This window comes from Geotrypetes seraphini, chromosome 4 (genome assembly GCF_902459505.1).
Source record: "Geotrypetes seraphini chromosome 4, aGeoSer1.1, whole genome shotgun sequence".
Taxonomy (NCBI): domain Eukaryota; kingdom Metazoa; phylum Chordata; class Amphibia; order Gymnophiona; family Dermophiidae; genus Geotrypetes; species Geotrypetes seraphini.
The window spans coordinates 127341683-127369204 of NC_047087.1; the positions used below are offsets into that span (position 1 = coordinate 127341683).

The 27522-nt window shown below is 43.9% G+C and overlaps 1 protein-coding gene across 2 annotated transcripts in view; it reads right to left on the reverse strand.

The window, feature by feature from the left end:
- Positions 1-854: 854 nt before the first annotated feature.
- Positions 855-27522, reverse strand: part of BRWD1 (bromodomain and WD repeat domain containing 1) — a 614838-nt gene continuing 588170 nt past the window's right edge. For both annotated transcript variants that reach the window (XM_033941455.1, XM_033941456.1), the window contains 2 exons: positions 25565-25800; positions 855-4587 (listed from right to left, as the gene is read on the reverse strand). In XM_033941455.1, the coding sequence (XP_033797346.1) occupies positions 1421-4587; positions 25565-25800 (3403 nt within the window). In that variant the 3' untranslated portion in view covers positions 855-1420. The remainder of the gene's footprint in view (positions 4588-25564; positions 25801-27522) is intronic.

Here is a 27522-nt window from a genome sequence, read left to right on the forward strand (position 1 = left end):
AATTCTAATAGTAATTTTCAATTTTGGTAGCAAAGAATGCTGGTATTTATATTATTTTATATCTGCCTAAATCAACTTCTGTAATCCCTAAAATACTTTATTCATAATAAGGTTACCGTATTTTCACGCATATAACGCGCGCGTTATACACGAATTTACAAACTGTGCATAACCGTGCGCGTTATACGTGTGAGCGCGTTATCCCCTTTTTTTTACATAGTTCCCACCCCCCCGATGTCTGATTCACCCCGCAGGACCGCTCGCACCTCCACCCCGAAGGACCGCTCGCGCTCGAACACGCACCCCCACCCCGAAGGACCGCTCGCACTCCCACAGCCTCCCCACCCACCCCCATCATGAAGAAGCTGCCTACCGTTGTCCTGCTGCTTCCTCTGCCCGCCCTTCTCTTAGCCCTGCGTCTACGCTGCTTCCTCTTCCGGCGGTCCCGCCCTTTCTCTGATGTCAGAAGACCGCCGGAAGAGGAAGCAGCGTAGACGCAGGGCTAAGAGAAGGGGCAGGACCGCCGGCAGAGGAAGCAGCAGGACGACGGTAGGCAGCTTCTACATGATGGGGGAGGGGTGGGGAGGCTGTGGGGGTGCGAGCGGTCCTTCGGGGTGGGGGTGCGGGTGCGAGCAGTCCTTAGGGGTGGGGGTGCGAGCGGTACTGCGGGGGGGGTGAATCGGACGTCGGGGGGGGGCATCAGGCTTTCAGGGTGGGGACAGGACTTCAAGGGGGGACAGGATTTCAAGGGGGAGAGGAGAGTCGGGGCGGGCTAAAGGAGAGTCGGGCTAGCCAGAGGAGAGTCGGAGCGGGCGAAAGGAGAGTCGGGCAGTGACGGGAGAGTCGGGGCGGCATGCGCGGTATACGGGTATGCGCGCTATATTAAATTTTTTTTACATAAATTTGTGTTCCCCGTGCGCTATACCCGTGTGCGCGTTTTACACGGGTGCGCAGTATATGAGTGAAAATACGGTAAATGCTATAGAACTCCTGCTGTCTCTATCTACAGTACTGTTTGTAAACTTAAGTTACTATTGTGCATAACTTTAAAATACCCAATAAGTTGGCCCATTTTATTGGTCTATTTTTCCAAAAGGTACTGATGACATTGGTAGTATGCTCCATTTCAGTGTCCACAACAGTAATGCTTAACACAACATATTCCAGTACAAATAACCCAGTGTTTTAAACCCTTGCTATATGTAACTAATTCCAGTTCCAAATTCAAGTTGCCCCTATACTGAGGCACATATTGGCATTTCTGCTAAATGTTGATAGAATGGAAAAGCAAGTGCAAGATGAAATAAAAAAAGGTCAGTTATGGTTTAACCATATTCATAAATTTTTCATAGAAAAATATAAATATATTCCCTGAATCATCTGAAAAGCAGTAGACCTGCAGTCAACCAAACGCTGGTGTTCACCTCAGGACATAACTAGCTTTTGCTTTTGAGGTCATTTTTCGCAATCGCCCAATTCTAGAGATGCCAAGATTTAAATTCTCATCGTTCTGCATCATGCATTCTGTTTCTATATCACCATCGTCATACCTGACTGTCCTCCTGCCTTGATTTCTAGTCCTTATTTTAGATCGTCGGGAAATTTTTTCAGGTTTCTTATAGTCCATATCCTCCCAGTCACCATCATGATTTGTCCTAGGTCGTTTCCTTTGCACAATCATCTTACTGGGTTTAGATGACCTCACTTTAATGCTTTCACCTCTTCCCGTGATTTTGGTATTTCTTTTCCGCTTTCTCCATTTTATGTTTTTTCCTCCATAGGCACTATGATTAGAATAAGAATCAGAACCTGAAGACTGTGTTGAGGAATCTGAACCAGATTCTGAAGGTCTTGCAGTCTGTGAAGAAGCCTTTTCATACTCAAAATTAGAACTATGTCTCCCTTTCTCTTCCTTCTCGGACTCTGAATCTTGAAAATCGCTTAGATCCTTTGGTTTTCTTACGGGAAATGCACTGCTCTGAGAATTTGGTTTCATGCATTTTCTCCTTTTCCTTTTTTCCGGTTCAGAATCTGTATCAGTTTCTAGGTCATCAGATGCCTCACAATGTAGCGTAGAACCTGACTGACTTGAAGCTTTTCTTCTGTTGTGTTTCTGTTGTTGGCATTTTGAGTTGTTTTCTGAAGATTCTGAAACATACATTTTTCTTCTAGCAATTGCACAGCCAGCAGTTTTACCTGGCTGATTATGGCCATTGGGGTGGCAGTTTTTTAGTTTCACATTATCAGTTTCTAAAAAGGAGTCATCGTCAGAAGAATCACTAATGTACTTCCCAGCAGTTGAGCTAATCTGCCTTGAATTTCTAGACATGGATTTTTTTTCTCTTTCAGACTCTGTATCGCTATTTTCCTCTGACTCCTCCAATAAGGCTTTCCTAGATTTAGCAAAAGTAACGCTCTGGAGTAAGTTCCTGCTCCTAATAGCTGTGCTGCAGTCATTTGATGCATCAGAATATCTTCCAGTGGTAGTTGAAACAGTCTGACTTAGAGGAATTCTGGAAACTGGGTCCCTCTCTTCACTTTTACAAGTTAGATTTTTTTCTTCTAACATCTCTACAGGATTTGTCCTAGATTCGGCAAAAGAACTGCCTTGGGGAAATTCTATGTTAATGGCTGTGGTGCAGTTGCTATGTTTGCTAACAGCAGCTTTAAGAGTCTGGCCCGAAGAGTTCCCAGAAATGGGGTTGTCTTCTATTGCCATCTCTTCACTTTCAGACTGTGGATCTTTGTCTGACTCTTCAATCAAGTTTTTCTTGGCTTTAGTAAAAGCACTGCGTCTAGGTAAGTTCCTGCTTTTGACACCTGGGTTGTCATTAGATTCAATGCTTTTCTTAGCAGCAACTGTCAAAGTTTTCTTAACATTTCTGGAAGTGGATTCTTCCTCTACATCGCTTTCATCACTTACATTATTTTTATCTTTATCTTCTTCAGACTCCTCAAAGAAGTGTTTTTTAGCTCTCTCAAAAGCATTGCGTCTGGGTAAGTTCCTGCTTTTGACACCTGGGTTGTCATTGGCGTCATTGCTTTTCTTAGTGGCAACTGTCAAAGTTTTCTTAACATTTCTGAAAGTGGATTCTTCCTCTACATCGCTTTCATCACTTACATTATTTTTATCTTTATCTTCTTCAGACTCCTCAAAGAAGTGTTTTTTATCTCTCTCAAAAGCATTGCGTCTGGGTAAATTCCTGCTTTTGACACCTGGGATGTCATTGGATTCATTGCTTTTCTTAGCAGCAACTGTCAAAGTTTTCTTAACATTTCTGGAAGTGGATTCTTCCTCTACATCGCTTTCATCACTTACATTATTTTTATCTTTATCTTCTTCAGATTCCTCAAAGAAGTGTTTTTTAGCTCTCTCAAAAGCATTGCGTCTGGGTAGGTTTCTGCTTTTGACACCTGGGTTGTCATTGGCGTCATTGCTTTTCTTAGTGGCAACTGTCAAAGTTTTCTTAACATTTCTGTAAGTGGATTCTTCCTCTACATCGCTTTCATCACTTACATTATTTTTATCTTTATCTTCTTCAGACTCCTCAAAGAAGTGTTTTTTATCTCTCTCAAAAGCATTGCGTCTGGGTAAATTCCTGCTTTTGACACCTGGGATGTCATTGGATTCATTGCTTTTCTTAGCAGCAACTGTCAAAGTTTTCTTAACATTTCTGGAAGTGGATTCTTCCTCTACATCGCTTTCATCACTTACATTATTTTTATCTTTATCTTCTTCAGATTCCTCAAAGAAGTGTTTTTTAGCTCTCTCAAAAGCATTGCGTCTGGGTAGGTTTCTGCTTTTGACACCTGGGTTGTCATTGGATTCATTGCTTTTCTTAGCAGCAACTATCAAGGATTCTTCCTCTACATCGCTTTCATCACTTACATTATTTTTATCTTTATCTTCTTCAGACTCCTCAAATAAGTGTTTTTTAGCTCTCTCAAAAGCATTGCGTCTGGGTAGGTTCCTGCTTTTGACATCTGGGTTGTCATTGGATTCATTGCTTTTCTTAGCAGCAACTATCAAAGTTCTCCTAACATTTCTGGAAGTGAATTCCTCTACACCACTTTCATCACTTACATTATTTTTATCTTTATCTTCTTCAGATTCCTCAAACAAGTGTTTTTTAGCTCTCTCAAAAGCATTGCGCCTGGGTAAGTTCCTGCTTTTGACACCTGGGTTGTCATTGCTTTTCTTAGTAACAACTAACAAAGTTTTCTTAACATTTCTGGAAGTGGATTCTTCCTCTGCATCACTCTCATCACTCACATTATTTTTATCTTTATCTTCTTCAGACTCCTCAAACAAGTGTTTCTTAGCTCTCTCAAAAGCACTGCGCCTGGGTAAATTCCTGCTGCTAATACCTGTATTGCAGTCATTCTCTGAACTAGAGCATTCTTCAGTATCACTTATACACTTGATCTTGTTGGCAGCCAGTATAGCACTCCTTCGTGGGATTTTTTTGCATACACTGAACTGTTCTTTCAGCATGTTATTAACAGATTTTGCATCTTCTGTGTCATTAACATATCTCCTTTTTCTTGTAGCTTTTCTTCTACATGTATATCCATTTGCCAGAGATCCTGTAACAGAATTATAGTGGAAAAATAACTCAACATCATATATATATAAATTATAACAAGTACAAAAATAATTTGGTAATAGAATTTTAAAATTAACTTTTTTTTTTCCCAGTTTACTGAAAAGACACTTTAAAGGGGGGAAATTGTGTTTGGCCTATGGCTTTCTTACACTTTATTCAAAAATTTGATATACTGTCATTTGGGAATACTGGCACAGTGATTAATATACCATTAATTACAGTTCCTAAAAATAAACTAATGAGAGAAAAAAAATAAAGAGGAAGGACAAATACAATTTATGTACAGTAAAGCTACAAGACTATTGTTATGTTCCCTTGTTTTTGCTTAGCCTGCTAGCCACCACTGCTGCTATGCCATAATTATGTCCTACAAGCAACCCTGAATAAGAATGCCTTAAGACCTTTCTTGAACATATGGTATCATGTTCTACTCAAATAATGTGGCAAATATTTCCAAAGGGAAGAACCTACTATTCTAAAAATAGAATGATTAATTTTTTCCTAGTAAATTTAGCACAAACAGAAGCAATCCTAAAGAAATCAGGATTTGAAAATTATCTTTGTAAGTGAAAGCTGTCAGTTCAAGGGATCAAATGAATTCAAGCAACAATGCCATAAATACAATATATTGAATAACTAAGGGCTCCTTTTACTAAGGTGCGCTAGTGGTTTTAACGCGTGCTACAATGCTGCGCGTGCTAAACGCTAACGCCTCCATAGAGCTTGCATTAGTATTTTTTGTTTAGCGCGTGGTTAATGCATGCTAAAAACACTAGCGCACCTTAGTAAAAGGAGCCCTTAGTTACCAATACAGAACACTGGGGTACCTTGCATATGAAAGTATGGGTATACAAATCAGAAAAAGAATTACTATCTACAATTTTACTTTGGATCTGTCAGATATGATTTAAACCCAGCCAGAGCAATTTTGGAAATACTAATTGATTGAATTCTATCTAGCCATAGTCCATGATCCACAAAGTCAAAATCTTTAAATAAAACCTACATCCTATTGTCTTTATCTTGAGCCATACGAGTCTGGACATATGTAAGCAAAGCTGCCTGTGCTATGTGATTTATGAAAATCTGGTTGACTGGGATGTAAAATGTTAGTTTTCCTGAAAAGTTACTTAAATGTTTTGGACAATAATTACAAACAATGGAGCTACTTATAGTACTATCTTTAAATTAGGGAGGGGGGGGCAAATGATAGTATACTTCCAGACTGCAGGTACCATACTAAAAACTGTTAAAGAACATTTTAAAATTAAAAGGGAGTAGTAGTCCTTGAAATGTTGTTATAAACTTACATGGTATAGGATTAATAAGGTGCTGTTGTAAGACAAAAGGAATACAAGCGGAGAGATGCTTGCTCCAGGGTGGGGGGAGGCACAGAGGTGGCAGGGAGAGAGAGGAAGTGATGCTGACCTGGAGCTGGGGGGGGGGCTGCAGAAGAAAAGAAAAAGTGGGAAAAAGCTGGATGTGGACAGGGATACAGAGAAGAGATATTGGGCATGGAGAAAATGTAGGGACACAGAAGAGCAACAGAAACACTAAGGGGAGATGAGAGATGCTGGACAGGACAAGACATAAACACAGAGAGATGATGTTGAATAAAGGGGGGAGGATAGGGGCAGAGGGCAGATACTGAGCATTGGGGGAGCTTAAGGACAGGGACACAAAGGGGAGATGCTGGACACAACAGCAGGACACACAGAGGAAAAACTGATGTTGGCCATTGTGAGAAAAATGCCAAATGGACAAGAAACCCTGGAAAGAAAGTTGGAGGAATAAATAAATAAAATGCCCAGAGGTTTAAAAAATATTTTATTCTGAATTTATTAATTCTAATTTGCCTGAGTTGGGTAATATGCAACTCTGAACTTTTGCATGTCAAGTTTCTATTTCTCTAGTTTTGCTTTACAGTCTGACTTCTCAAAGTTTACAGTTCATTTTTACCTTCATATTTCTATTAATGATCATGGTCCCCACTTAGGAAATATGGGGTTCATAATAAAAAAAAAAAAAGTCTAAAAAGTAGCCTCAATGGCTACTTGGACGATCAAAAAGCCTGATCGTCCAAGTACCCATAATCAAAGCTGGTTTTAGACGTATCTAAAACCAGCTTAGGCCTTACTTTCCCCTGCCACTAAATGCACAGAGAGAAAAGAGGCGTGTTTAGAGGAAGGGAAAGGGCGGGCGGTGGGCCGACCTACACCTAGGCGTGCAGCAGGTATAATCAAAATCTTAGGCAGGTTGCCTAGTCGGCACTTATACGTTTTGACTTAGACGAAGTCAAAACAGGTCTAAGTGCCAAAAAAGGGGCTGCTGAGCTGATCGTGGCTGCTGCAATCAGCTCAGTGGCCCCAGCAACCTGCCTACCCCCTACAGCAATGATCGCGGCAGGAGAGATGCCTCATCTCTCCTACCGCGATGCCTCATCTCTCCTACCGCGATGCCATCACTCCTCTACCTGAATTGCTGTGACCTGCGGCAGGAGAGATGCCCTATCTCTTCTGCCGCGGGTCGCAGCAGTTCGGTTAGAGGAGTGATGGCATCGCGGTAGGGAGATGAGGCATCTCTCCTGCCGCGATACATAACCCCCCTATAACATCGGGGCAAGAGGGAGCCCAAGCCCTCTTGCCCCGCGGCACCGACCCCCCCCCCCCCGATTACATTCGGGGCAAGAGGGAGCCCAAGCCCTCTTGCCCCGCGGCACCAACCCCCCTCCCGATTACATTCGGGGCAAGAGGGAGCCCAAGCCCTCTTGCCCCGCGGCACCCCCGACCTCCCCAACATCGGGGCAAGAGGGAGTCCAAGCCCTTTTGCCCCGCGGCACTGACCCCCCCCCCCCCCCCCCGATTACATTCGGGGCAAGAGGGCACCCGCGGCACCCCCCCGATTATGATCAGGCCAGGAGGGAGCCCAAGCCCTCCTGGCCTCTCACCCCCCTACACGATTGGGCAGGAGGGGGTTGTGTCGAGGGTAGAAGGGCCTGGGATCCCTCCTGCCCGTATTTTAGTGGGGGGTCCGCCTGGGCAGGAGGGTTGGACTCCCTCCTGCTCGATCGTGTAGGGGGCTGGGGGGCAAGAGGCCAGGAGGGCTTGGGCTCCCTCCTGGCCTGATCGTAATCGGGGGGTGCTGTGGGTTCCCGGGGCAAGAGGGCTTGGGCTCCCTCTTGCCCCGATGTCGTGGAGGGTGGGTAGGTGGATTCTGTAACCGGTGTTGTTTTTGACAGACACCGGTTACAGAATCCAGCTTTTAGGCGTAGGACTGGCTCCTCCTTCGCCTAAAAGCCCTTGTGTTGGACGTTTGGGGCTTAGGCATTTTTTTGGTTCATTATGGGGTATAAGTGTAGACGTCGTGGGGGTATAAGTGTAGATGTAGTAGTGGTCTGGGCGTTTAAACAGCTGAATGTAGAGGCAGGCTATTATCAAAACAAACCTCCATTTGGACGTTTATTTTTATTATGGACATTTTTCCTGCTTCTACTTTCAACGTTTAAGGCTTTAGGCCAAAAGGGGACTTAGACGGTTTTTTTGATTATGCCCCTCCACGGTATTATAGGGGCCCAAATTAATTATTCTGCCTGGGGCCCAAGCCCACTGAAGGATTTATCATCCCTCCCCTTTAGAATCACTGAGATCTGGAATAACCTCACCTCCCCACTCCGAACCTCAAGCTCCCTCCAACTCTTCCGCAAACACCTAAAAACCTGGCTATTCTCAAAACTGTAACACTTCCCCCCTCTTAGGCCTCTCACCTTCACCTTTACACCTAACTCTTTAATCTCTCCACTGTAGTTCCTCTCTCATCCTTCTTCCTGTAAACCGTGCCGAGCTCCGCATTCGTGGAGATGGTGCGGTATATAAACCCAAGGTTTAGTTTAGTTTAATAAAGCAGAGATGGAAAACTACAGGCTGGTAAACTTTACCTCAGTTTGGGGGGTGGGGGAGAGTGTAATAAAGATACTGCTAAAAAAAGGATAGTGAACTTTTCATAGTCAATGGTTTGCAAGATCCAAAGGATAATGGTTTTACCAGTGGCAGGTCACATCAAATGAATCTGATTGATTTCTTTGATTGGGTGACTAGATAACTTGACCGAGGATACGTAGGATATATGCTGAAGTAGTATGCTTGGATTTCAGCAAAATCTTTGAAATGGTCTCTCATAGGAGGCTTCTAAAACTGAGTAGACTAGGGGTGGATGTCAGGGTAATGAACTAGATTTAAAAAACAAACTGGTTAGCTGACAGATGACAAAGGGCAGCAACAAATGGCATTCTTTTTGAGGAAAGGTGAGTAGTCGAGTGCCTTAAGGCTCAGTCCTGGGGTCAATTCGGTTTAATATCTTTGTGTGAAAGTGCTGAAGGGTTAAAAGGGGAAAAAAAACTGCCTTCTTGCCAATGACACAAAGTTTTGGAAGAGAGCAGATACCCCAGAGGGAGTCTATAAAATAAGAAGCAATTTATAAAAACTACAAGACTGAATGAATAATTGGCAGTTAACCTTTAACATAAAGTCTTAATAGTGTCTGAAGTTCTTATGGTGGTGAATAGTGTGACAAAATGTTATTTTAAAACCTTTTAATCTGCTTAAAACTAGGGCTGCACATTAAAGTGCGTTAAAAATTGTAGTGCAAGTTAACACAGGTCCCCTTCTACCTCCTCAGATCCACTGCCACAGTCCAGTATCTCCTGCCTCCGTCTGACCTTCCATAGCCTGTTGGCATTGCTAGCAATTAAAGCAGAGCACTACCAGCAGGCTAGCCAGCTACGCAGTCTCTAGAGTCACTGCTACACTGGAACAGGAAATTACTTGTTTTACTCCAGAGGGAATTCTGTGCAAAAAAATTAAAAATTCTTCACACTTTTTGTAGCCCAGACTAAGGATAGCAGAAGAAAATACAAGCTGCTAACCATGTGGAAATAGTTCTCGGTTACAGGCCAACCAAATCTGTTAGGATCAAAAGAGATGAACAGTTGAGGTGAAGTCCTGTGTGGCTTAGTCCGCTGTATGTAGTAAGCCAAGGCACGCTTACAGTATGCAGAGCTATTTCCCCAGGATAAGAATGAGGTTTTGGGAAGAAAACTGGAAGCACAATGGTTAAGGTGAAATTCCAAGACTACTTTTGGAAGGAATTTAGGAGGGTCAATAGAACCAAGTTATCATGATGAAATACTGTGTATGATGGATTGGAGACCAATGCTTGAAGCTCACTAAAAAAAATAAAAACAAGAGAAAAAGGAAGCCGATATGGTTCTCCAACCTAGTGGCTGAGAAAATAAAGGCGAAAGAGTTGGCGTTCATGAAATATAAAAAAACCCAAGAAGAGGAGAGCAGAAAGGACTACAGGGTGAAACTGAAAGAAGCCAAGAGAGAGATACATTTGGCGAAGGCACAGGCGGAAGAACTAATGGCTAAAAATGTAAAAAAGGGAGATAAAAATTTTTTCAGATATATTAGTGAAAGGAGGAAGATAAAAAATGGAATTGCTAGGCTAAAAGATGCTGGGAACAAATATGTGGAGAGTGATGAGGAGAAAGCAAATGTGCTAAACAAATACTTCTGTTCTGTGTTCACAGAAGAAAATCCTGGAGAAGGACCGAGATTGTCTGGCAAAGTTACACGAGAAAATGGAGTAGATTCTGCGCCGTTCACGGAGGAGGGTGTTTATGAGCAACTTGAAAAACTGAAGGTGGACAAAGCGATAGGACCAGACGGGATCCATCCCAGGATACTAAGGGAGCTCAGAGAGGTTCTGGCGAGTCCTATTAAAGACTTGTTCAACAAATCTCTGGAGACGGGAGTGATTCCTGGGGATTGGAGGAGAGCGGATGTGGTCCCTATTCATAAAAGTGGTCAAAGGGATGAAGCAGGAAACTACAGGCCGGTGAGCCTCACTTCAGTTGTTGGAAAAATAATGGAAGTGTTGCTGAAAGAAAGGATAGTGTATTTCCTTGAATCTAATGGGTTACAGGATCCGAGGCAACATGGCTTTACAAAAGGTAAATCGTGCCAAACGAACCTGATTGAATTTTTTGATTGGGTGACCAGAGAGCTGGATCGAGGACATATGCTAGATGTAATTTACTTGGATTTCAGCAAAGCCTTTGATACAGTTTCTCATAGGAGGCTGTTGAACAAACTTGAAGGGCTGAAGTTAGTACCCAAAGTGGTGAACTGGGTCAGAAACTGGCTGTCGGACAGACGCCAGAGGATGGTGGTTAATGGAAGTCGCTCGAAAGAAGGAAAGGTGACTAGTGGAGTCCCTCAGGGTTCGGTGCTAGGGCCAATCCTGTTCAATATGTATGTGAGTGACATTGCTGAAGGGTTAGAAGGAAAAGTGTGCCTTTTTGCAGATGATACCAAGATTTGTAACAGAGTAGACACCGAAGAGGGAGTGGAAAATATGAAAAAGGATCTGCAAAAGTTAGAGGAATGGTCTAATGCCTGGCAACTAAAATTCAATGCAAAGAAATGCAGAGTAATGCATTTGGGGATTAATAATAGGAAGGAACCGTATATGCTGGGAGGAGAGAAGCTGATATGCACGGACGGGGAGAGGGACCTTGGGGTGATAGTGTCCGAAGATCTAAAGGCGAAAAAACAGTGTGACAAGGCAGTGGCTGCTGCCAGAAGGATTCTGGGCTGTATAAAGAGAGGCGTAGTCAGTAGAAGGAAGAAGGTGTTGATGCCCCTGTACAGGTCATTGGTGAGGCCCCACATGGAGTATTGTGTTCAGTTTTGGAGACCGTATCTGGCGAAAGATGTAAGAAGACTTGAGGCGGTCCAGAGGAGGGCGACGAAAATGATAGGAGGCTTGCGCCAGAAGACATATGAGGAGAGACTGGAAGCCCTGAATATGTATACCTAGAGGAAAGGAGGGACAAGGGAGATATGATTCAGACATTCAAATACTTGAAGGGTATTAATGTAGAACAAAATCTTTTCCAGAGAAAGGAAAATGGTAAAACCAGAGGACATAATTTGAGGTTGAGGGGTGGTAGATTCAGGGGCAATGTTAGGAAATTCTACTTTACGGAGAGGGTGGTGGTTGCCTGGAATGCGCTCCCGAGAGAGGTGGTGGAGAGTAAAACTGTGACTGAGTTCAAAGAAGCGTGGGATGAACACAGAAGATTTAGAATCAGAAAATAATATTAAATATTGAACTAGGCCAGTTACTGGGCAGACTTGTACGGTCTGTGTCTGTGTATGGCCGTTTGGTGGAGGATGGGCAGGGGAGGGCTTCAATGGCTGGGAGGGTGTAGATGGGCTGGAGTAAGTCTTAACAGAGATTTCGGCAGTTGGAACCCAAGCATAGTACCGGGTAAAGCTTTGGATTCTCGCCCAGAAATAGCTAAGAAGAAAAAAAAAAAAAAAAAATTAAATTGAATCAGGTTGGGCAGACTGGATGGACCATTCGGGTCTTTATCTGCCGTCATCTACTATGTTACTATGTTACTTACTCAACAAGTGGAAGTGACCGAGATCAAGAAGACCACTTTCCAAGTGAGAAATTTAAGATGTGTAATAATAATAATAATTTATCACTAATAATAAAACCCTAGAGCGCACATGCACTCTTGAAAATTCGTGATTCCTGGCGTCGTGAGGAATCACGAATATTTGACACCTCACGGCGCTTGCAGGGGCTGGAGGCACGTGCGGTGGCTGAAGGCGCGCAACTGTGCTCTCTCCTAACCTCCTGGCTCCAGCGGCGTAGGCAGCACCAGTGGCAGCAACTGAGTGGTGGACAGCAGCCCCGCTCCGGCCGTTGACACTCCACAAACCTCCCGGCTCCAGTGGCATAGGCAGCACTATAAACACGCTACTTCGCGCCCTTCTACTGCCGATTTCCTCTGCCGCGTCTCTGATGACATCATCGGAGGCAGACGCGGCAGAGGAAATCGGCAGCAGAAGGCCGCGAAGTAGCGTGTTTAAAGTGCTGCCTATGCGGCTGGAGCCCGGAGGTTTGTCGGCGGTGGGAGGGTCAGGAGCAGGCCAGATCGAGCAGGACAACGGCAGTAAAAGAAGGGGGAGGGCCGAACGGAGCAGGGAAGGGTAAGGGAAGAGAAGGGAAAGGGGAATGGGGGAAAATGCTGCTACAGCTACACAGGGACTTGGAGAGGAAGGGAAATACCGCTACTGCTTCTGCACAGGAAAGCGGGGGGGGTGGGGAGGAGGAGGGAAATACTGTTGCTGCTGCATAGGGAAGTGGGATGGAAATGCTGCTGCACAGGGAAATGGGGAAAAATGACAGACAGATAGCGGGAGGGAGGGAGACAGAAAGAAAGAAAGACACAGGGGCAGGGAGAGGGACAGAAAGACAGGCAGAGAAAGGGGGCCAGGGAGAGAAAAAGAGTCAGCGGGCTGCTTTGGGGGGGGGAGGTGTGCTGGGGACAGACAGCTTTGCTCTGGGGAGGAAGACAGAAGGGGCCATGGAGAGACAGGAAGAGGGAAAGGGGGCTGCTTTGGGAGGAGGGGTGTGCTGGGGACAGACAGCTTTGCTCTGGGGGGGGGGAAGACAGAAGGGGCCATGGAGAGACAGGGAAAGGGGGCTGCTTTGGGGGGAGGTGTGCTGGGGACAGATAGCTTTGCTCTGGGGTAGAAGACAGAAGAGGGCCATGGAGAGACATTTGGGAGGGAGGTGTGTGCTGGGGACAGACAGCTTTGCTCTGGTGGGGGGTGGAGGGGGAGACAGAACGATACAGACAGCGGCCAAGGAGAGAGAGATAAAGAAACACAGACAGACAGACACATCTATTCTAGCACCCGTTAATGTAACGGGCTTAAAGACTAGTTGTTTATATACCGCCAAAGCCAAAGTAGTTCGAGGCAGTTTACAATAAGAAGAGCTGGACATTCAGCAAAAAGAACAATGAAGTCTTTGAGTACATGAATATTTGTAGGGAGGAGGGGAGACAGAGTAAAGTCACACTGAAGGGGCGGTTTACAATAAGAAGTAGGTCGAGGCGGTTTACAATAAGAAGGGCTGGAAATTCAGCGGGAGAAATTAGAGTAGATGCCAGAAGGTCAAAAGGTGGCTTCATCAAACTGGCGGCGGCGAAAAAGGTGAACAGATTAAGAAGGGGATCACAAACAGATTGGAGAAGGTTATCATGCCGCTGTACTGGGTCATGGTATGCCCCCACCTGGAATACTGCATCCAGCACTGGTCGCCGTATATGAAGGAGGACATTGTACTACTTGAAAGGATCCAGAGAAGAGCAACTAAAATGGTTAAGGGGCTGGAGGAGTTTCCGTACAGTGAGAGATTAGAGAAACTGGGCCTCTTCTCTCTTGAAAAGAGGAAACTGAGAGAGGACATGATAGAAACATTCAAGATAATGAAGGGAATAGACTTAGTAGATAAAGACAAGTTGTTCACTCTCTCCAAGGTAGGGAGAACGAGAGGGAACTCTCTAAAGTTAAAAGGGGATAGATTCCGTACAAATGTAAGGAAGATCTTCTTCACCCAGAGAGTGGTGGAAAACTGAAACGCTCTTCCGGAGGCTGTTATAGGTGAAAAACACTCTCCAAGGATTCAAGACAAAGTTAGATAAGTTCCAGCTAAACCAGAACATACACAGGTAAGGCTATACTCAGTTAGGTCACTGGTCTTTAAACATAGAAACATAGAGTATGACGGCAGAAAAGGGCCGTTGGCCCAACAAATCTGCCCACTCGAAGAACCCTCCCTCTAAGAATTTCCTGGAGCGAATCCACTCCAAGAACCTTTCCTCAACAAGAACCCTCATTTTAAGCATTTCCCCGTAGCGAACCTACATGTTTATCCCATCGTCCCTTGAAGTCGCGTGTGTTACTGGCCTCAACTACCTGACGTGGAAGACCATTCCATCGATCAACCACTCTTTCAGTGAAGAAGTATTTCCTGATGTCACTATGAAATCTCCCACCCTTGAGTTTGAGCGGATGCCTTCTGGTTGCCGTGGGACCCGTAAGGAAGAAGATATCTTTCTCCACCTCAATACGGCCTGTAAGATATTTGAATGTCTCTATCATGTCACCCCTTTTTCTGCGTTCTTCGAGAGAATATAACTGCAGCCTGCTTAGACGTTCTTCATATGGGAGATCCTTAAGTCCTGAGATCATCTTAGTGGCTATACGCTGAACCAACTCTATTCTCTTCACATCCTTTTGATAATGTGGCCTCCAAAACTGAACACAGTACTCCAGATGAGGTCTCACCATCGACCTTACAACGGCATTATGACTTCAGGCTTACGGCTGATAAAACTTCCCGGATGCAATCTTGCATTTGTCTAGCTTTGGCTGAAGCTTTCTCCTCCTGATTGGCAGTTTTCATATCTTCACTAATGATTACACCCAGGTCTCGTTCTGCGATGGTTCTTGTTAAGTTTTCACCATTCAGGGTGTATGTTCTGCAGAGGTTCTTGCTACCAAAGTGCATCACCTTACACTTTTTGGCATTAAAACTCAGTTGCCAAGTATTAGACCATTGTTCCAGTAAAGTAGGTCCTGCCTCATAGTGTCTGGCACGGTTGCGCTGTCGGGCTCGGCTGCGCTGCCCACAATATTGCATAGTTTAGCGTCATCTGCAAATAAAGCAATTTTACCTCGAAGTCCCTGAGGTAGATCCCTTACAAAGATATTAAATAGTATCGGACCCAAAACCGAGCCTTGTTGCACTCCACTGGTCACTTCCAACATTTCTGAGGGAGTACCATTTACTACCACCCTCTGAAGTCTGCCACTAAGCCAGTCTTTAACCCATGCAGTCATTGTATCTCCCAGACCCATCGTATTCATCTTGTTTAATTACCTACGGTGTGGGACACTATCAAAAGCCTTACTGAAGTCTAAATACACGATATCCAGGAATTGTCCCCCATCCAGTTGTTTCTTTACCCAGTCAAAGAAGCTTATCAGATTGGTTTGACAAGACCTTCCCTTTGTAAATCCATGCTGGTGGGGATCCCTCAGACTTTCGTCTTCCAGAAACGTATCCAATCTGTTTTTAATCAACGTTTCCATAAGTTTACACACTATTGATGTGAGACTCACCGGTATGTAATTTTCAGCCTCCAACCTGCTTCCCTTTTTGTGGAGCGGAATGACGTTAGCAGTTTTCCAGTCCAAGGAGACTTTTCCCTTGCTTAGGGAAAGATTGACCCAAGGGCTGCCGCGGGAGCGGATTGCTGGGCACGATGGACCACTGGTCTGACCCAGCAGCTGCAATTCTTATGTTCTTATGTGTTATAGAGTCTTGACTCTGAGTGAGTAGAGATGGAAAAGTCTGTAAAGGAACTTGGTTCTGGTTTCCTGATCTCAAGAAAGATATAGTGGCGCTAGAAAAGGTTCAAAGAAGAGTGACCAAAATGATAAAGGGGATGGAACTCCTCTCGTATGAGGAAAGACTAAAATGGTTAGGGCTCTTCAGCTTGGAAAAGAGATGACTGAGGGGAGATATGATTGAAGTGGATAGATATTTCTCTCCGTCAAAATTGCAAAGACTAGGGGATACTCGAAGTTACAGGGAAATATTTTTAAAACCAATAGGAGGAAATTTTTTTCACTCAGAGAATAGTTAAGTTCTGGAACATGTTGCCAGAGGATGTGGTAAGAGCGGATGGCATAGCTGGTTTTAAGAAAGGTTTGGACAATTTAATGGACGAATAGTCCATAGTCTGTTATTGAGAAAGATATGGGGGAAGCCACTGCTTGCCCTGTACTGGTAGCATGGAATATTGCTACTCCTTGGGTTTTGGACAGGTACTAGTCACCTGGATTGGCCAACGTGAGAACGGGCTACTGGGCTTGATGGACCATTGGTCTGACCCAGTAAGGCTATTATGTTCTTATATATCTGTAATCAGATCTTTATCAATTTGCTGAGATTGAGTAAGAGGTCTGTAGATAACACCCACGTGGATAGAAATTCCATCTTCTTTTCTCAAAACAATCCATTCTTCCTTTCCTCATGTCCCCTGCATTTCAGTTGCTTGGATATATGTCTTTACATAGAGAGCTACTCCTGATGTATACCATCAGGTCCAAGCGTTGTGCTACTGGAAGATTAGGTTTTCATTTTCAATAATCTTCTTTCTGTTAATCCCTGAAGGATTCTGTACGCTAGGTATTCAATCCCTTCCTTCAATCCAGGAGTTGCAGAAAACCAAATACTTTTCTGAGCTCCTCCCACCTCAGAGAGTTAGATTCCCCTGTAGTTCTGTCACAAAGTCAAACAACAAACCTGGACACATCTATGACAAGCAAGGGGGTACTGGGGAAGCACCCCAGCAACATAAACAATTTGGGAACTGGTCTGCTCTGCAAAATATGAAAACAAGCAATAATCAGGCACAAAGGCAACACAGAAAATATTGAGGAACAATGTAGAACAGGGGTCTCAAAGTCCCTCCTTGAGGGCCGCAATCCAGTCGGGTTTTCAGGATTTCCCCAATGAATATGCATGAAATCTATGTGCATGCACTGCTTTCAATGCATATTCATTGGGGAAATCCTGAAAACCCGACTGGATTGCGGCCCTCAAGGAGGGACTTTGAGACCTCTGAAGTAGAACTAACCTGCAAAAAAGTGGGAACGGACAATGAGCAATCCATTGGAACCAGCAAGATAAAACAAAAGCTTGTTTATTTCAGTCCAGGATATACAGTCTATTTACTGTATATCCTGAACTTGGGTCTATTTTACTGTATATCTTGGACTGAAATAAACAAGCTTTCTTTTATCCTGCTGGCTCCCGTGGATTGCTCATTGTCTGTTCCCATGCGTTCCCTTATTTGCTTTGCTTCCATGGGTTCTGCTCTTGTTAAGAGAATAACGAGGCAGAAAGCAGGTGATTCAGAACAAGTAAGAGGGCGGGCCATACTGAATCCTCTAACAAAAAGAAGATTATTGAAGGTGAAAACCTAAATTTCCCATTCTGTTAAGTCCCTTCCAGATTCAGTATGCTAGGTGACATGCCAAAGCAATGGCAGCGTCTGCGGAGGACATAAGAGCCTGCCCGCAATGCCAAGGTCGCAAAAGCGGCATCAGAGCAAGCCACCACATCCACCTGGGAAAAAATAGGTAAAGGTAGGAAGAGAGGACCAAGGAGCCACCATGCAAATTTCCTCTGGAGAAAATGTGCAAGACTGCGCCTATGAAGCAGCAACACTTTTAGTGAACTGGGCCTGAAAGGAAACTGGCGACAGCTTGCTGTGGGTGACATAAGTCACGGAAATGGCTATCAAGGTCATAAACGCCGGCTGTCTAAGCCAAGGCAGAGCAGTCAGGACAAAGAGGAGATCCAAAATCAGTAGTTCTCTCCAAAAGTGGAGCATGACTTTCTTGACGTCCAACTTGCGTAAGATCTGATCCTTTCGCTCTGAGCCCATGGAATGGAACGCAGGCAAACAAACCTCCTGGGTGACATGAAAAGCAGAAACGACTGTTGGTAAAAAGTAAGGTATAGTACAAAGAACAACTCCGGTGTCTGTAATACGGAGAAAGGGTCTCTGCACGAAAGAGTTTGAAGCTCCGAAATATGCCATGCCGAGACAAAGGTGACCAGAAAGACAGTCTGAGTGTCAGATTCAGAAGAGCAGCATCCTTCAGTGGCTCGAATGGGGCTTCCACAAGGTCCTGTAGAATGATGATAAGATTCCACAAAGGAAAGGATGATTCAAAGGAGGCCACAAACAAAGTGCCCCTCTCAGAAACCTGGTCACATCTGGATCATGGAAGCGAGCAAGAACCCCTGTGTACCCTGAAGCACGAAAAGCCTGCTACCAGAACTTAAGGGATGAGACTGCTAAACCCTTATGTAAGCCTGCTGGAAGAAAAGCCAGGACCACCAAAATGGAAGCCTCAGCACACCACTGTTGGGAAGTTTTCCAGGCTGAGGCAAAAGAAGCCATAGTTTAGGGTTTCTTGGACTTCAAGAGGACTACCTCTGAATAACCGTGCCTCATCAAGGCTGAGCGCTCAAAAGCCATGCTGGAAGACCAAAGTGCTGTGGGTCTCCCGACCGAGAAGGTTGTGAGGAAGAGGAAGGTTGATTTTCCAGTCCCGCTGAAGACTGAAGAGATCTGCAAACCACGGACGATGAGGGAGGTCAATCCGGAGCAACTAGAATCACGAAACTGATATGCGCCACTATCTGGCAAATAACCTGACCAACCAGAAGCCTTGGAGGGAACACATGAAGGAGCTTGTGAGCTGGCCAGGGCTGAACCAAGGTGTCCAACCCTAAGCATTTGCACTCTGTTATTTGACTGAAGAAGTGCATGACCTTCGAGTTCTCTATTGCAGCCATAAAGTCCATCTGGGACAGACCCCAGTGCTGTACGATCAGTCGGACACACTTTCCCGTGAGAGGGACCATTCTCCTGGGTCCAGGATTTGACGACTGAGGAAGTCTGTCGACTCCGGCCATGTGCGCCGCCGAGAGAGACAGAAGACTTAACTCTGCCGAGCAAAACAGCATGGGACCTTCCTGGTCCAAGGAACCTTTTGTGTCCCCTTGATGAATTATATATGCCACCGCCATGGCGTTGTCTGAGAACACTTGCACCATTTCTCCTTCAAGAGTGGAATGGAAGTGAGTAATGCCATACGAATCACCTGAAGCTCCAAACAATTTATCAACCAACACCACTGAAGAGGAATCCACTAACCCTGAATGGAGTGGTTCCTGCAGTGATCACCCCAACCTGACAGGCTGGCATCCGTCATAAGAACCACTCTAAAATCCGAAGAAGCTGGCCCTAGCGGAGAGCTTCCCCCTGAAGCCACCAGCGCAGACTTCAGAATGCTGGTTCTGTCTAGGGAGCATCTATAAAAGATGACAGAAAGTGGAGATCACAGAAAGTTGAGTGCAGCAATTCTCTCCCTCTCTGCTCCCTTTCCCAGTCAGCAGTGCATCCCTAAGCGGGTGCTCCAAGGCCTGGCATTATGAACTTCTTCAAGCAGCAGCAGCATTTACAATTCACCACTGTTGCCGGCTTCGGGCCTTCTTTTCTGTCGTGTTCTGGAATGGGTTCTAGTGCTCAGATGTCCAAGAGATGTTGTAAACTAGTGTGGACCTTTGACCCCTTTTCCGGCTGACCTGCCAGTGAGTCCAGAAACAAATCCAGAAGGCAGGCAAAAAAAAGCTATCTTGTGCCCCTTTCAAATGATGTCCAGCATCCATTTATCATATATTTCTATATTTGATTAATTCTTAAAATTATTTTCTATTTAATTAGTTTCTTTCTATTACTTTATTATTTTGGTATGTACATTTTGTTTTTTAACAGTATGATATTGAGAGTTCTATGTATTCTTGTTAGGATGCTTTATATCTCATTTCCACTATCTTTAATTTCTTATCTACTATTTGCTAATTCTGTTTGTCCTTGGTACTTTAGTTAGATTGTGAGCCTTCGAGACAGTAAGGGAATTTCAAAGTACCCATTCTTTATTTAATTCATCTTATTTTATTGTATCCTTTATTGTATATTTAATGTATATTTCTCTGTAAACCGCTTAGAACTTAACGGATTTAGCGGTATATAAGAAATAAATAACATAACATTTATCCGAGAGCATGCGAGTCCACTCCTGGTAAAACTGAGCAAAGTGGCCCTCTGGAGGGCTGTGTAGGAGCAGTAGCTGCCCGGGATCTGGATGTCTGAGGATGTCTGGAATTGGAAGTGTTGTCACGGGGACTATATCCCTGAGACTATCTCTGGGAGGAACAGCCCAAGGAACCCTGACAAAAACAGCGGGAAGGATGAAAATTACTACCGTCCCCTCCCAAAGTCCGGCGAGACTGGTTCACAGGGAGAGACACCTAAGCTAGCGATCAGCAACACCGGCCATGAGGTCATCTAGACCAGTGGTTCCCAACCCTGTCCTGGAGGACCGCCAGGCCAATCGGGTTTTCAGGCTAGCCCTAATAAATATGCATGAGAGATTTGCATATAATGGAAGTGACAGGCATGCAAATCTGCTCCATGCATATTCATTAGGGCAAGCCTGAAAACCCGATTGGCCTGGCGGTCCTCTAGAACAGGGTTGGGAACCACTGATCTAGACCTTTCCCAAAAAGAAGCTAACCCTTGAAAGTAAGTCTGTTTAAAGTGGCCTTGGAGGCAGCGTTCCCAGCCCAAGGACAGATCCAAAGTGGCTGGCCCGCAGACACCGCATAAGTGGTAAGAATTCAAATGAGATTATAAAGGGCATCTGCCACATAATCCACACCATCCAGTACTAGCTGGGGACAGACATCCAGTTCCGCAGAGGGCACCCTGATCAATCTAGTATGACAGGGACGTGTCGCAAAGGAGGCTGTCGCTACCTTGATGCTTGAAGAAGCCACTTCAAAAAGGTTAAAAAATATATATATATATATATATATCTATTCTGTGATCCTGGGAGTCCTTAAACACTACTCCTCCATCACTAGCGAAGGTCACCGTAGGTTGCTCAAAACTGCTAAAGGCAGGAGCCAGTGGATAAAGCTTAGACACAGCTTGAGAGAGAGTCGGAAAGAGCAGCCTAGACATCCTATACTTCTGTAACTAGACAAAGAAGCTGTGGATGGGATGGGAAAAAAAAAAAAAAAGAAGACAGTACATTAGAACAGTCCATGACCAAACACTCACATGTAAAGCGGCGATTCCAATTTTTTGCTTTCAGAACCTCAGCAATAAAATGGTGGACAAAGCCATGCTTAAAATGTCTTTTGATGGAGGAGTCCTCACCCAAATCTGGACTCTCGGTGCGATCGTATTGACTAGTCCCAGCAAGGGTATCAGCCGGAACCAAAATAAAAGCAGTGTCAGGAGACAAGCAGCATAATATCCGAATAGCATAATGTAATCAAGCTCTGCTATAGCCAGACGAGAAGGCTCCTGAAAGGGGATCTCTGCCACTGGTGCAACTGGTTCAGAAGAAACTGACAAGCCCACCTTATTCACTGTAGGGCCCTGCTGAGGTGCTTGCACTGTGCCAAAAGAATCCCCAGGCTCAGAATGCAGGAGTTTGACGCCATATTCCAAAATGGCCTTTGAGTGAGATATTTTTCCAAAATCACAGATCCAGCCCTGAAGGAGATGAAGCCCGAAGCTCCTGCTCCCTCCCCAGCACGCTGCGGCCAAGCAGTATAGTCACAGATCTGGCAAAATCAATGCACACATTTGACAGATTAGGGGCGGGGTGTCTACCCCAAATGATTTTTAATCATATTGAGGGATTTTGAGGCAGAACTAAAACTTTGGAAAAAAATCCCAAAACAAAACAATAAAAATCCAAGATGGTCACTGCCTGCGAATTTGCGCCCAAAAAAGCAAAATCCAAAAATAAAAAATAGCAATCAGGGGAAGTGTGAGACCTGAACCCTACCCTCAGAAACTCTCAAAAATGAGCTTTAGAGAGTTTCACAGACCACCCCCAAAACTCCTATAGGAAATAATGGAGGTGTGCTTATAGTCTGAAGTGCCTATCTGCCAGCTCTGTTACACTGCAGCTGAATGGAGGAAAATGATTTTCTGCCTCAGAAACTGCCCCAAATAACCAAACTTGAAGATCTTCAGACTACCAATCAGACGACACCGACTGTAACCTCCGCCTACACAGAAACTCTCCTTGTGACTGAGGTTGGGAAATGCAGCCTGCGCCCCGAAACCTAGAGGGAAGTTTTACTCAGGATGCATACAGCCTGCACTTAAACCTCTGAGAGGGTCAGAGGGCAAGCGAACCCAGAGTCTGAGAAGGGTGGCACAAGCAGGCTGGCTCCACAGATCCAACAAAGCTCTGTGATGCAGCAGTCCCGCGGAGCCGAACTGCATCTTTTCCTCTGGCAGAGGATGCCGCAAGGGGTCTCAAGGCACTTAAAGTTCTTTTTTCTTCTATGGCTTAAGTAGAAAAAAATAAAAAGATAAAGAGCATATCCAAAAAACTTTTGCACGGATTGCTTGCAGAAATTGAAAACTATAGGGGGCTCTAAATTTCTCTATAAGGTGGGAGGAACATGTACTCAGAAAAGCGCTTGGATTTCTGCAACTCCCAGATGGCGGAAAGGGATTTAACACCTAGCATAATGAATCCGGAAGGGTCGTAACAATCTTTAATTTATCAAATTGTCCTATTACCTCATCTATTTTTACAGAGAGCGGGCTTCTCTGACTCATCAGAATTGAATACCATTTCTGGCACTGGTATCTCCCCTACTTCTTCCAAAGCAAAGAATACATTTAGTTTCTCTGCTATGGCCTTGTCTTCCCTGAGTGCCCACTTTACCCCTCGGTCATCTAGCTGTCCAACTCATTCTTTTTTACCCACTTCTTGCTTCCAAAATATCTGAAAATTTATTGTGTTTTTGTTCAAACCTTCGCTTTTCAGAATGATGTTCTTTTAGCTCTAACAGCTTTATTCAACTCACTTTTTAACCATGCCAGCTGTTTGTGTGGCCTTCCTTCCAACTTTTTTAGAAGGTGGGATACACCTGGTCTGGGCTTTCAGGATGGTATTTTTGAATAACATCCACACCTGATGTAAATTGTTGAACTTGCAGCTGTTCTTCCTCTTTTTTAAAAATTTTATTTATTAAAGTCTCCTCATCATAATCTCCTTGGATTTCCAGTGTGTACTTACTCCAGATATTAAATAAAATTTGATCTTATGATCACTGTAATTAAATGGCCCCAGCATCATTACTTCCTGCACCAGCTGCTCCATAAAACAGTCCTTTCCATCTAGGAGCTTTACCTCCCTAGTATGTTATTTGTCCTGTTATATTTATCCAGTCAATATTGGGGTAATTGAAATTGCTCCAAGTATAAATTGTGTTAAAACAAAGACTGCCTTAAGGGATTCACAAATGCTTGGCAGAGAGGGGGGCTGGGTGCAGAGCCTGACAGGGGAGGGGAGGGATTGGGTGCAGATCCTGGCAGGGCAGGACACCCATCTTATATTCGAGTCAACCATTTTTCCTGGGGTCTCAACTTATATTTGGATCGACATATTTGAGTATATACAGTACTTTTAAATAATTCTAGCCTACTTTTAACCACTCACAATCATTTTTCTGTAAACCCCTTCTTATCATATCTACTCTCTTTCCTAAGGTAATAAAATAGTCTGAACAAGACATGACAAAAAGGCAAACAAACCCACGATTCTCAATAAAATGGAATCCCAAATAAAAAGAACCACCACAACTAAAACAGAAACAACCTTAAACACCAAACATTCAAATGTATCTCCTAAAAACACTTCTCAGACTGGAGCCAAGCAACAAAATACCTGTTTATTATTTTCTAGATCAAAGTCCAGTCACCTAAAATCAGAACAGAAAATCTCCGATAACCTAGAACAGGTAGATTCAAAATCTAGAGCCAAAGCAGGTTCAATAAAACCTTAGGCAGAAAACTGGTTTAAACCAGCCCAGCACACAGCCAATTAAGGAAAAGTTCTGGCTTTAACTTCCCAACTGCAGGGAGAGAGAGGAGAGGCACACACAGCAATGGACCTGAGCAGCAGAAGCAGAGGTGGATGCCTGCCATTAAGCCACATTTGAATAGGAGTGTTAATCCTGATTCAAGGATACAGCAGAGCAGACCACATTTAGAAGCATAGGTAGAACCTTACGATATGGAAATTCAGGATGAAACTATCCCCCTCTTCTACGAAACTGCGCTAGCAGTTTCTAGTGCGACAAGCCGTGCTGAATGGCCCGCGCTGCTCCCGATGCCCATAGAGTTCCTAGAAACTGCTAGCGCAGTTTCACAGAAGAGGGGGTATGTCTCTGAATTCTGAGCATTCTCTGAAGCTATGGAGATAGAGGAAAGTTTGAGCTTCATAATGGCAATGATTGTTTTCCTGCTTAAGACATTATAGAAATGGACACTGCTAAAACAAGCTAAAGTTTTATTGTTGAAAAGAAAGTAGATTTAAATGCTGTGTGGTGTCCTTGTGCCCAATGAAGGCATAATTTAAAGGCTTTAAAAGAACTATTTTTTTCTTACCTTATTCTTGGTGAAATAGCTAAGCCTGTGAAAGATTTTTTACCAATACCAAAATGGACAGAAGCAAGCTACTGTTTCTGCTTGGGTGGGGAAAGGAAACTGCTTGAGAACGTTTATTGAGAAAGTTTTGCAATGCCAAGCTTGCTGCAGTGAAACCTAGTAATGTGGAATTTACTGAAATGATAAAGATCAGAATGGGATATTTCTTTTTAGGCGTGATCTTTTTGAGCTGATCATTACAGGCGGATATATCCCATGCCCTGGGCTTGGCACCATTATCAAACCAAGTGGAGTGCTTCAGTGGTCACATTGCATGAATTGTGAATTTTTTTAAAGCAATGCTAGAAGTTTGTGAGACTTGCTAAGCTATTGGATAAAAGCCTGCTGGAGTACAGGAAGAGAAACTGAACTGCAAAGAATGATGTTTTTTTCCTCACAATGTGCTGTTTGTATTCAGAATGACAATGTGCTGTTTGTATTCAGAATGAGTTTGTCTATGAACTGTATTAAGGCTACCTAGACCAACATATCTGAGGAAAAAGAAGACCCTGTATTTATCTTTTTGTTTGATGTGATATTTTGATGAAATTCTTTAAGTGCAAAAAAGAAAATTAGACTAAATAAAACATTTATTTTGTTCATCTGAATTTGAATGTTTTCCATACTTTTACAGTATCCAGTTCTACCAACTCTATATAACCACTTGGTCTAGGTTTGTGGCCTAGGCAAAGGCCTTTGGACACTTGCATTGTGCCCATGCCTGGTCACAAGGGGTAGGCCAAGAACCAGAAACATATGTGCTAGGGACCATAGGGACCAAGCATGACACTGCTCACCAGCTGTAAATGCTATTGCCAAGAAAAAAATAAAAGGGTGTAGCAGAAATTCATGAAGCCAGGTAATAAGTTAACATTTTTCTATTTTCTCATTCCAGAGAACTGTGGTTATTTCTTACCAGAAGTTGTGGAGCTGTGTGCTGAGGACATAGCTTTAAGTCTTCCTTTTCTCTTAGACGACATGACACACACATGATCAGAAGATTCACTAAGTGTGCTGTTGTTGCTGGAGGTGCATTTATTATTCTCAATACGGGAAGTTCTACTTGAAGTAGGTTTATCAGAATCACTTTCCAGCCCTATTTCAACTTTTGCTTCAGATTTTAATTCTTTCTGCTTCACTTTACTGATCAAACTATGAGGAGAAACATATATGCATTAATACAGTTTAAGATATGAAAAAAACATTAAAATGTTCTTAAACAGAAACTAAAATGATATTTTCTACCTTTTGTTGTCTGGTCATTATTCAAATCATGTTGGTCCCAGGCTCTGGTTGTCTTCTGATAACTTGCTTGCCAGGGTCTCCTTCTTTCTCCGTGCTAACCATCACAAATGGAACACAAACCGTGCAAGTCTTTCTAGTACTGGCCTTAGCTCTTTAATTTACATTCTTCGTTTTCTAATTAAAGATCCGCTATGTTTATCCCACGTTTTTTTGAATTCTAACACCGTTTTCCTCTCTATCACTTCCAGTCTCCATGAAAAAGAATTTCCTAACATTGCTCTTGAGCCTTCCTCCTCGCAACCTCAAATTATGGCCTCTAGTTTTACCATTTTCTCTTCTCTGAAAAAGATTTTATTCTATATTAATATCTTTCAAGTATTTAAACATCTGTTTCATATCTCCCCTGTCTCTGCTCTTCTCCAGAGTATACATATTTAGGTCTCTCAGGCTCTTATCATATTTCTTTTGGTCCCTTACCATTTTTGTCGCCTTCCTCTGGACTGCTTCAAGTCTTTTTATATCCTTCACCAGATTCAGCCTCCAAAACTGAAAGTGCGGCCTCACCAATGACCCATACAGGGGCATCAACACCTTCCTTCTTTTGCTGGTTATTCCTCTTTCTATACAGCCTAGCATCCTTCTAGCTACAGCCACTGCCTTATCACACTGTTTAGATGTCTTTAGATCCTCAGACGCAATCACCACCAAGGTCCCTCTCTCCATCAGTGCTTATCAGCCTCTCACCTCCCAGCACATATGGTTCCCTCAGATTTCTACCCCCAAATGCCTCACTCTGCACTTCTTTGCATTAAATTTTAGTTGTCAGACATTAGACCATTCTTCTAACTTTTGCTGATCCTTTTTCATGTTTTCCACTCTGGGTGTCCACTCTGTTACAAATCTTTGTATCATCCACAAAAAGGCTAACCTTTCCTTTTAACCCTTCAGTAATGTCACTCACAAACATATTAAACAGTATCAGTTCCAGCACTGATCTTTGAGGCAGTCCACTAGTCACCTTTCCCTCCTCCGAGTGATTCCTACTATGGATGACCTGGCTCACCATTGGCCAATATGGGAAGAAATAAGAAGTCCTTGGCTGGGCCAGGGATGAACCAACACGTCCAACCTTAAGCTGCCTGGCTCTTTTCTTTATGTGGATGATTTCAGTGTACCTTGGAATTTTGACACTTTCAAATAAAGTCCATTTAGGAATATCGTCACTCCAGAGTTTTTTTTAGTTTTCTCTTCTCTTCGAATGAACAAGTGTTTCACTTTTTGGCAGAAGCCATCAAATCCAACAAGTCTGCCCCAGCGATGCATAGTGAGATTGAATACCCTTTGGGATAGAGACCATTCCCCTGGGTCTAGCAACTGCTGACTGAGAAAGTTGGCCTGAACATTTTCCACTCTGGCTACATGGACAGAAGAACCTGAAGATGGACTTCTGCCCACCAGAAGAGAATCTGAGCTTCCAGACGTAAGGAAGCACTTCTGGTGCCTCCTTGTCTGTCCACATATGCTACTGCTGTGGCGTTGTTGGAGAACACTCTTATTGCCTTTTCCTCTAGGACTTTTTCCAGAGTTCTCAATGCTAGCCAAATGGCTCAGAGCTCCAAATGGTTTATG